General features: G+C 51.7%; 1 protein-coding gene across 1 annotated transcript; it reads right to left on the bottom strand.

The window, feature by feature from the left end:
• Positions 311–1,664, bottom strand: LOC110436414. The gene is made up of 3 exons (XM_021463507.1): positions 1,221–1,664; positions 909–1,145; positions 311–340 (listed from the first exon to the last, which is right to left on the bottom strand). The coding sequence occupies exons 1-3, from the start codon at positions 1,662–1,664 to the stop codon at positions 311–313; spliced, it is 711 nt and encodes a 236-aa protein (XP_021319182.1).

The raw sequence follows: 10,939 nt of genomic DNA, 5'->3' as shown, positions 1-10,939 counted from the left end.
CAAAATGTTGATTTACTTAAGGCTTTAAGCAAGTATCTTTCCCATACTTAGCAAGAGTGATTTGTCTAGGGGTTGCTTAAGTGACTTTAGAAAGAAGAAGATGGTTTTTGTTAAGTTAGCAGTGTCTCCTAATTTCACTTACGTTTTAGTGGAAGCAGGGGATGAGAACTAGAAACTCTAGCTCCTAGGGTGAGTGTCGATATTTATGAGTCTTTATTTCTATACTCACTCTCCCTACATTACTTGTGCTGCCATACACCAGAGGAGGAGAGGAAGTGGGGCCAACCATGGGGTCGGCTGACCCCTCCTCTCACTCTTGAGTAATGCTGGGCACACTACACTAGTAACAGAACAAGCACATGCAAGAAAAATAGATGAAAGAGTTAGAGAATTCTCATGCAAGGTTCAATTCGTTGATCAAGTGGGATTACATGAGTTGACATGGTAATGTTTTGGTGTTTTCTTGAATGGAGCATAGCATGTCATGACAGGAAGTGGCAAAGGACACGAGATGATAGGTGGGGGCCACCAAAGTGGGGTCAGGCGACCCCCCTTTGGGCCCCACCTGGTGTCCACCTTGCTCAGTGAGTTTTTATTTTTACTTTACTTGTCTTAACTCAAGTTGATAGAAGGGTTGGAAAAGATGAAGGAAGTTTAATAAGTAACTTAAAGTTAAAGGTCAGTGGGCTTACCTTGATGGAAGAGCTGTTACCTCAGGTCCTTAGAACAGGACCTCCTCCTTGAGTTGATACAGAAATTTTCTTCGGAGGTGTCATCGGTTGTATTACCTTCTTCTTCCATATTTTCTTGCTCTTTGCTCTTGGCGTTGGATTGGTCTTTTTCTTTGGCCTAGTTATGAATGTGACGGTTGCCACATCCACTGCCAAGATTAGTGAGCATTGCACTACCTTTGGTTTGAAGTTAAACTTCTCCTGGGCCCCATTGATTGTAAATTGAATTTCTCCGGCTCCAACGTCAATATGTGCATTAGCAGTGCTGAGAAATGGTCTTCCCAGGATAAGTGGAGTCTTTTCATCCACCTCCATGTCGAGTACCATGAAATCCACAGGGACCAGGAACTCGCGTATCTTTACGGGGATATTCTCAGCTACCCCCGCAGGATGGCGAATTGACTGATCCGCTAACTACAAATGTATTGATGTAGGGGACAAAACAGCATGGGTTAGTTTATCAAATATTACCTTTGGCATGACACTGACACTTGCTCCCAAGTCGCACAGTGCATGCTCGAAGTGATGTGTCCCAATGGAGCAGTCGATGGTAGGACATCCAGGGTCCTTCTTCTTTTCTGGTAGTTGGTTTAGTATCGCCGCGCTGCATTCTTCTGTTAGCTTAATCACCTCAGTTGTAGGCAGCGGGCGTTTGTTGTTGAGGATGTCTCTCAAATACTTGGCATAGGTTGGATCCTGCATTGCATCAAGTAGTGGAATTTTGACATATAATTGCCGAATTACCTCAACAAACTTCCCGAATTGTTCATCGGTGGTTGGCTTCCTTGTTCTTGGAAATGGCAGCAGAATGTTGGTGTCGTAGAACTCGTGCGGAGCTGTCTTTCCATAGAACTTGGTGTTTTCCTGCTTAGATGGTGCTTCTTCCTTGTCTTCCTCAACTTCCTTATCTTTTCTTGCAGTCTTTTTTGTCATGTCAGGATATGGTGGATCACGAGTGGTCTTACCCCCTCTCGTGGTCACATTAAAGATATTGCAAGAATTTACCGAAGAAGGAACAGTAGCAGCAATTTGTGCTATTTGAGACTCTAAAATTTTATTAAAGTTTAATTGGTCCTTAACAGAAGAAACAAGGGAATCCATTTTAGCAGTTAATGATTCAAGAGTCTTGTCATTAGCTAACAATCTTTTGTTCATGCTTTCATTGATTTTAGCTTGATTAATGACAAGTTCTTTAAGTGAAAGCCAGTTAGAGTTACTAGAGTTACCTTGGCCCTGGAAGCGCGAAGTTGGTCGTCCATTGTTGAAGGATTGCACAGCTTCATGGCTTGCATTTTGCACCCTGCTCCGTTGGTTCGCACGTGCAGTGGCATATTGTTGGATGGCCTCTCGATCTTTCTTTACCTTGGCTCGTTCATCCAACTTCTTCAACAAGAACTCCATCTTGTGAGATATTTCATTTACCTCTTCAATGGTTTTCGTGCTTCTCTTCTTGAGTTGAGGGCGTTCTTCTCTCCATGTTTGATTTGTCACTATGTTCTCAATGAGAGTTTTAGCTTGAGTGACATTGAGGGAGGTAAACGCTCCTCTTGCGGCGGCATCAAGGTGGCTACGAGCTACTGGAGTCAGCCCATGGTAGAAACCTTGAATCAGGAGCCACTCTTTAATTCCATGATGTGGACACTCTTGAATGTACTCCTAGAGACGTTCCCATGCTTCGGGAATAGTCTCGTCTGCCTTCTGTTGGAAGCTTGAAATCTTTGCCCTCAGAGCAGATGTCTTGCCTATTGGGAAGAATTTCTTGAGAAATGCATTGGCACATCTTCTCCAGGTGTTGACATCATCGGGTTGAGCGTAAAACCATTGCTTTGCCTTCCCAAACAATGAGAATGGGAATAGGCGAAGGCGGATGGCGTCGGCCGTTACCCCTCTGATGGCAATAGTGCTACACACTTCCAAAAAGTGTTGGAGATGTGCATTTGCATCTTCATGTGGCTTCCCACTAAATGTACTTGCTTGCACCATAGTGATAAGTGATGGCTTAATCTCAAAGTCGACATCTTCGACCTCCACCCTCGGTCCAATGGTAACATGGGCAACTGATGGAGATGAGAAGTCGGAGATTGATGAGGAAGCCATTGACTGGTAGAGTGTCGGTGCTAAGCCTCCTTCCTTGAGTGAATTCAAGTATGAGCTGGATCTCCGATAAGTTACTAGACGGTGTCTAGGACTCTGTCGGGATGTCTCAGGATTTTCTAATGTGGCCTTGAATTGGAACTCACTCATACAATGCCCTGCTTCACAATATAGAGAAACAAAGGCAAGGGGTAAACCCCCCCTACAACTAATTGATACTAAGTTGATGATATTTTTTTTTTCGGATTCGTTCTTACTAAGATTTCTAGGCTATGCTTTCCCCGGCAACGGCGCCAGAAATGCTTGTTGGCACTTCTTAACGCAACCACCGGATATCGGTGATGGCGCCCGAAATGCCTGGTGTGGTAACTCTATTAACTATTGGATAATTCCGCAAGCGCACAGAAGGTACCGCTGTAGCACTTCACCCGGGAGTATTCCAAGGTATCGTAATTTATATTTTCCCAAGGGAAAGCAATAGCTAGAAATGCTTGTAAGAAAAGAGATCCTATCTCAACTTAGTTACAACTAGTGCAGAGAGGTGGTAACGAAAGGTGAAGGAAGGGATGATGATGATCTAGAGATAATTAAAAAGGATAACTACAAGATAACTAGAGTAGAGTAGCTAGGTGGGAGGACAACGAGTGAGTACAGGTTCCTAGGATATCTAATTCTACTCTCGTGAACTAATCTTAATCAAATAGCAGAGACACACTAGATTGATACCTTACTAATGGCTGCCAGGGATAGCCGAGCTGGTAAGACGCTTAAAAGGTTTTTCACCTAACCCCTTACCGAAAGCGACTATTGGGCTTATGGACGCCTTATCTTTTAAGAACTAGCTCGTACGTGAGGAGAACCTAATGCCGCCCACGATCTGTCACCTACTAGGGAGTGCGCCCCTACTTTCCGTCCGAGCCAGCGACACCCAAAGGCAAGACCTAGCCTAAGCACCGCGCTTACGCTAACTCTCACTACTCTAGCTGCGATCAAACAACTATAGCACCTTGCTAAAGGCGATGGGAAACAGCCACGAGCTTGTTACAGGATCACAATCTAATATGTAACTACTAAAGGACAAGATTGAACACTACAATACTATTGCAAGAATAATATTGCACAAAGTAATATTTAGAAAAGTAGAAAGAGAATATATTAAGAAAACAAGTCTTACAGGAGAAAAGATACAAGAGCTATACCAGACTCTCCAGAAGACGACTCCGGAGACCCCGAGCTTCGCTCGACTCAACTCTAACTCCCACACTAGACTACTACTACTACTACTACTCACTTGTATCTAGCTTGGATCACTTGAACCTTGAATTCATCATGCCTTGGAAGGGTGAAATCAGCCTCTATTTATAGGGAGAGGTGGAGTAGGGGCTACTCCACCGCCACGTCATCGATCCGTGTGATCATGCCTCTCCACCCTTGGATCAAACCGACTTCACAACCGCCATTTGATCAACGGCAGGGGCAAACCAACACGTGAGACATGTGGGGAAGGTCGGTGGGAGGCCACCGACCCTGAAACCGCCTTACATGTGGGGTCGGGCGACCCCACTCCTGACCACCTGGGCCCACCAGCAGTGTCCACAATGGTCACTTATGTCGGTGGAGTAGGTGGCACACCTGGGTCCCACCAAAGAGGGGTCGGGCGACCCCCTCCCTGTGGGCCCAGGGTGTCACCTGTTGTCCCCTCGATCTCCTCTTGATGATTCTGATGTTGGCTTTGTCAAATAATGTCTTGAATTTGTTGTTCCTGCATGAACAAGCTAAGAGTACAAGTGGAACTAGTTATGGATAAAATATGTTCATGTCATGTCATTTCCCCTTGCAACCGAGGCATGTTGACGGTGTTTTGTATGTGGATTTCTATGGTATATCCACCGTCAACAGTTACTATAGCGTCTGACCTTTACCCTTTGCTTTGTAGGCTCCTCCGACTCCCAATCTCCAGCCGGCGTCGAGAAGGCTCCGCCTCGTCCCGTGCCTACCCCGTCGCCGCCGACTTGTGGTGAGGCGCCCCAGACGCAAGCGTCAGAGGGAGCCCCCGAGCCCCCTCGATTGGGGGTCGAGGGGGAACCCATCACCATCAGCGATACGTCTGATGGTAACGAAGCGTCTGGGAGTGCCCGCCCTATGGAGGAGGAAATGTCGACCTCCCACGTCGCGGGACGGACTCCCTGGCCTGCTGGCCTTCGAGCTCTCAAAGAGCAAAGGAAGATGGAGGAGGAGGAGGAGCGGGAGCGCGAGGCGACGCGGCCGTCACTGGAGCAGCAGCAGCAGCAGCAACCCCAGCCGGAGGAGCAGCAGCAGCAGCTGCAGCATCAGCAGGAGGAGCAGCAGCAGGGGGGCCAAGAGGATGAGCCACTCGAGCCCCCGCCTCAAGGTTTGGCCCAACCGGCGCCACTGGCACTGCAAGAGCTCGGCGATCAGGAGGAAAATTTGCCGGTGTACGGCCCTCCCACCCCAGCGTGGCTCCTCCCGGGGGCGCCTGCCGTGATCCGGGCAGAGTCGGGGCGAGCGGACGGAGTGGTGGCGCTCGCCTGTATGATGCGCACCCCCACCGACCCTGAGTCCGAGATCAAGAGGACGATCTAAGGCATGGACGGGATCGCGCCAGGGTTCCTCCGGGAGCGTCGGGCGTGGGAGGACCGTTTTCCCTCCGAGGAGGATGAGATCGGGTCGTTGGGAAGCAAGGACGGTACTTGGAAGACGGTGAATGACGACGGGCAGTTCTCATGCCTTGTCGACCTGTTCTTGCGCCACGGGGGCTCCCTCGAAACCGTCGAGAACCTTATCTGCGGTGTCAAGGCGCGGGCTGATCGGGAGATAGAGAACTGGTGCCCCGATCGGATTCGTATCTGGGCTTCCCACGACCCGTCCGAGCCCAACATCTTCCTCGATGACAAGAAGGAGGCCGAGAAGTGGGAGCATGTCGAGGAGCTCTGCCTTTGGATGAAGCACATGGTGGGGCTCCTGTCGGACATCATCAACAACAGACTCGGGCCTGCTTATTTCGTAAGTGTCTTTCGGCCTTTGATCTCCATGGAGCCTTTTGGTTTTGTGCTCTAACTTGTTCGTCCGCCGGCTCGCAGGATATGAAGGAGACCTCCCGCATCAAGTCGAGCTTCATCCACGCCATGCGAGGCGGTTGGGAGCAGCTCCCCGTCCTCAAGGATTAGCTCCTCGAGTCGCAGGAGAAACTCCTCAAGGCTTATAAAGACCTCATAGCGCTCGGGGAGGAGAAGAAGGCGAGGGAGGCGGCCTTGGTGGAGGCTCGAGAGGCCTCAAAGAAGGCGGAGGAGGAGACGACGCTGCTGCGGGAGCGGGTTCTGACGGTCGAGGAGGTTGCATCCAGAGCCCGGGAGGAGACTCTGTCCTACAAGAGCGTTATTGCGGACCTGGACAAGGAGAAGGGCCTTCTCAAGACCGACCTGGACTCCCTCCAAGAGTCCTTCCAGAAGATGAAGGTGGAGCACGTGAAAGAAGATCTCGAGGAAGCCAAGAGGAAGGCCCTCGAAGATCTCGAGGCGGAGCGGGCTCAATCTCGCAGGCTTTCTGACGACGTCGAACGTCTGAAAGGAGAACTGTTGGAGAAGAGTGGGGCCATTGCTCAGGCTGGCAAGGTGATCGAGGATCTCCGCGTCGCCAACACCGAGCTGGCCCGTTCTAACATAGAGATCGAGAGGGCCAACACCAGATTAGTCGGCGAAAACACGGCCCTGGAGGAGAGCGTCCGCGGTACGTTTCCTTTGTCGGATTTCTTTTTCGAGGTGTGCTCGGTTTTTTCCTAAAGTTTCTTGTATTAGCGTTTGCAGGTCTTAAGGACGAACTCCTAGTCGCCCAAGTCGAGGCCCGTAATGCCAAGGCCCAGCTCGAGGCGGAGGTGGCTTTGAACCGTCGTGTGCAGACGGCGATAAGCGACCTCTCGACCTCTTGGGAGGTCGAGCCTATGGACGAGTCGAAGGAGGGAGCTCGAGGCGACGCACTGGTCGACCAGTTGTGCTACTTAGGCGTGACGCTGAGAGACCGAGTGCGGGACGCCCTCCACATCGGGGTGAAGCGGGCGATGGCAGTTGTCTGCTCGGGCTTCTCCTATGACATGGAGGTGGTGTCCCACGGCTTCGTCACCGACATCTCCAAGACCGACGTGGAGAACGAAGAGAGGCTCCACGCCTTGATCGACGACGCGGAGGCTCCTAGGGAAAGGCTGGCTAAGCTTTTTGAGCCTGAGGTGCTTCCTCCTGAGACTGGCTCGGGCGCAGGCGGGGGTGGTGAGGATCGTGCCATGGACTGAGGCCTGCGAGCCTGCGCAGGGTGCCTGGGGCCCCTTGTATAATACTTTGTCGATATGCTTTTTAAATGACACAATATCTTTTTGTTATTGCTGAATGTTTATTTGTCTTTCCGCTCGAGGTTCTTTTATTCCTACTTATTCCTACGTTTGCATTCCTTGTTCGATCTTTCGTCAAAAACAACCTCGATCACCTCAAGGGTAAGGAAGTGAGTAGAGTTTCCGTAGCCCGGGGGCGTAGGGGTTCTCAGGCTCGTTGTCCCTCGGCCTTTGAGGGGCTCGAGGTGCCTTGGCTACTCGAATCGTGCAAGGTTTACTAAGTAAGAAAAGAAAATTTCTTGGCTTTTTCGACGTTTGGGGTGGGGTCGTCCCCCTGGTAGCCCCCAAGGGGGGTGTTGACTATGATGGGTCATAGTCGGCGCCCCCTTCTATCGTCGAGATCATGACTTGTAAAGCCTTAGTACAAAGAGAAGTTGGATGCTCGAGGGAAGGACTTCGTCTATTCATACATTCGTTTACAGGGTCTTGGTACAAGATATACGTAAGAACATAAGTTTTGAACTTCTAGGGGTAGAATCGACGTAGCTGTTCGATGTTCCATGCGTTGGTGAAGACCGCCCCCTTCTCGTCCGCAAACTTGTACGTTCCTGGCTTCAAGACCTCGGCCACCACGTACGGGCCTTCCCATGGCGGGGTCAGCTTGTGACGTCCTTGGTTGCTTTGCCGTCGTCGTAGGGCAAGGTCGCCCACGTTTAAGTCCCTCTTGCGTACGTGTTTGTTGTGGTAGCGTCGAAGCTTCTGCTGGTATCTGGCAGAGTTGAGGAGGGCCATGTCTCGAGCCTCCTCAAGCTGGTCGACCGCGTTCTCTTGAGCTTCCTTATTCGACTGCTCGTTGTATGCCTTGAGTCGAGGAGATCCATACTCGAGGTCCGTTGGGAGCACGGCCTCAGAACCGTAGACCATGAAGAATGGGGTGTATTTGGTGGCCCGGCTTGGCGTCGTCCTCAAACTCCATAAGACCGAGGAAAGCTCCTCGACCCACTTCTTGCCGAATTTCTTCAGGCGATTGTAGATTCTTGGTTTGAGCCCCTGCAAGATCATGCCGTTGGCACGTTCGACCTGGCCGTTATTTCGAGGGTGAGCCACCGCGGACCAGTTCACACGGATGTGATGCTGATCGCAGAAGTTCAAGAACTTTTTGCCGGTGAACTGGGTGCCGTTGTTGGCGATGATCACGTTAGGGATTCCGAATCGGTGTATGATGTCGGTGAAGAACAAGACGGCTTACTCGGAGCGGATGTTGGTGATGGGTCGAGCCTCGATCCATTTGGAGAATTTGTCGATGGCCACCAGCAAGTGGGTGTACCCTCCTTTTGCCTTTTGCAGGGGCCCCACTAAGTCGAGTCCCCACACCGCGAATGGCCACGTGATGGGAATCATCTGAAGAGCGTGGGCGGGCAGATGCGTCTGTTTGGCGTAGAACTGGCATCCATGACATGAGCGCATGAGCTCGATGGCATCTGCTACGGCCGTCGGCCAGTAGAAACCTTGTCGAAAGGCGTTTCCTACGAGGGTTCGTGGAGCAGCATGGTGGCCGCAAGCCCCCGAGTGTATGTCCTCGAGGAGTTTTCGGCCCTCCTCTACGGTGATGCAACGCTGCAAGACCCCCGTCGGGCTTCGTCGGTATAGCTCATTGCCTTCGCCATAAATCACATATGACTTGGCCCGTCGAGCGATACGGTGGGCCTCAGATCGATCTTCTGGTAGCTCGCAGCGGATTAGGCAGTCGAGGAACGGTGTACGCCAGTTGAACGGTCGACCGGGTCGCTAGACTACCTCCATCACCTCTGCTGCCATCAGCAGTGCATCGACGGTGTCGGTTGGCTGGGCGGGAGCGGCATCGACATCAGCCCCCGAGCCCAAGTCGACGGATGGCTCATGAAGATCTCTTGAGAACGCATCAGGTGGCACCGTGCCTCGAGTCGATGCGATCTTGGCGAGCTCGTCAGCTGCCTCGTTGTAGCGTCGGGCGACATGGACGAGCTCGAGACCATGGAACTTGTCCTCGAGTCGACGAACTTCTTTGCAGTACGCCTCCATTTTCGGGTCGTGGCAGCTCGGACGAGTTGGGAGTTGCCTCGGACGTCGATGACGAGTTGGGAGTTGCCTCGGACGTCGAGGCGTCAGACTCCTAGCTCGATGGCAATCTTGAGACCGTTGACGAGGGCCTCATATTCCGCGACGTTATTGGATGCGGCAAAATGAATCCTGATGACATACCTCATATGGACGCCCAAGGGTGAGATGAACAACAGGCCAGCCCCGGCCCCCGTTTTCATGAGTGACCCGTCGAAATACATCATCCATAGTTCCGCCTGGACCTGGGTCGGGCGGAGCTGGGAGTCTGTCCATTCCGCGATGAAGTCCACCAGGGCTTGCGATTTGATGGCCTTGCGAGGCGCGTAAGTGAGAGTCTCACTCATGAGTTCGACTGACCATTTAGCTATTCTTCTCATGGCCTCCTTGCTCCGGATTATCTCGCCCAAAGAGAAAGACGAGACCACCGTGATGGGGTGGCCAAGGAAGTAGTGCTGCAGCTTGCGGCGGGCGAGGATTACGGCGTAGATCAGCTTCTGGATTTGGGGGTAACGTACCTTGGTCTCCGAAAGCACTTCGCTGACGAAATAGACTGGCCTCTGGACTAGCAGCGCATGCCCCTCCTCCTGCCTCTCGACCACCACCGCTGCACTGACGACCTGGGTCATCGACGCAACGTAAAGGAGCAGCGGTTCTGCAGGTTGAGGTGGGACCAAGACCGGTGCTGAGGTCAGCGTTTTCTTCAGTCTCTCGAGAGCTTCCTCGGCCTCGGGGGTCCAAGAAAAGCGCTCGACCTTCTTTAGGAGTCGGTACAGTGGTAACGCCTTTTCCCCTAGTCTCGAGATGAAACGGCTTAGGGCCGCCAGGCATCCCGTGACTCTTTGTACACCCTTGATGTCTCGGATCGGCCCCATTCTCGTAATGGCCGAGACTTTCTCGGGGTTGGCCTCGATGCCGCGCTGGGATACAATGTAACCCAAGAGCATGCCTCGAGGCACGCCGAAGACGCATTTTTCGGGATTGAGCTTGATCCTGTTGGTGCGTAAGCAGCTAAAAGCGATCTCGAGGTCCTGGATCAGGTCCCCTCGCCGCTTTGATTTGACGACAATGTCGTCGACGTAGGCCTCGACCGTCGACCCTATGTGTTCGCCAAATACGTGGAGCATGCAACGTTGGTACGTGGCTCCCGCGTTTCGTAGCCCAAATGGCATGGTCACATAGCAATACATCCCAAAAGGTGTGATGAAAGAGGTCGCGAGCTGGTCGGACTCTTTCATTTTTATTTGATGATAACCAGAATATGCATCGAGGAAAGAAAGGGTTTCACATCCCGCAGTAGAATCGACAATCTGGTCAATACGTGGTAATGGAAAAGGAACTTTTGGACATGCTTTATTTAGACTTGTATAATTGACACACATCCTCATTTTCCCATTCTTTTTCTTAACTAGTACAGGGTTTGCTAACCAGTCGGGATGATGAACCTCCTTGATGAATCCGGCCGTCAAAAGCTTGTGGACCTCCTCGCCAATGATCTTGCGCTTCTCCTCGTCGAATCGGCGCAACCGTTGCTTCACTGGCTTGGAACCGGCTCGAATATCCAAGGAGTGCTCGGCGACCTCCCTCGGTATGCCTGGCATGTCCGAGGGACTCCATGCAAACATGTCGACGTTCGCACGGAGAAAGTCGACGAGCACAGCTTCCTATTTGGGGTCGA

Source organism: Sorghum bicolor, chromosome 6 (genome assembly GCF_000003195.3).
Source record: "Sorghum bicolor cultivar BTx623 chromosome 6, Sorghum_bicolor_NCBIv3, whole genome shotgun sequence".
Lineage (NCBI taxonomy): Eukaryota > Viridiplantae > Streptophyta > Magnoliopsida > Poales > Poaceae > Sorghum > Sorghum bicolor.
The sequence above is the reverse complement of the archived record's forward strand: the minus strand, read 5'-3'. Positions and strand labels throughout refer to the sequence as shown.

What these genes read in the sequence shown, in the direction of transcription:
- LOC110436414 (XM_021463507.1), bottom strand. Translation starts at nt 1,664, where the DNA reads ATGACAAAAAAGACTGCAAGAAAAGATAAGGAAGTTGAGGAAGACAAG. An exon ending in TGTGCGACTTGGGAGCAAGT is followed by an intron (nt 1,146 to 1,220) that starts GTCAGTGTCATG and finishes ATACATTTGTAG; the next exon opens with TTAGCGGATCAGTCAATTCG. An exon ending in AGTTTAACTTCAAACCAAAG is followed by an intron (nt 341 to 908) that starts GTAGTGCAATGC and finishes TTCTGTTACTAG; the next exon opens with TGTAGTGTGCCCAGCATTAC.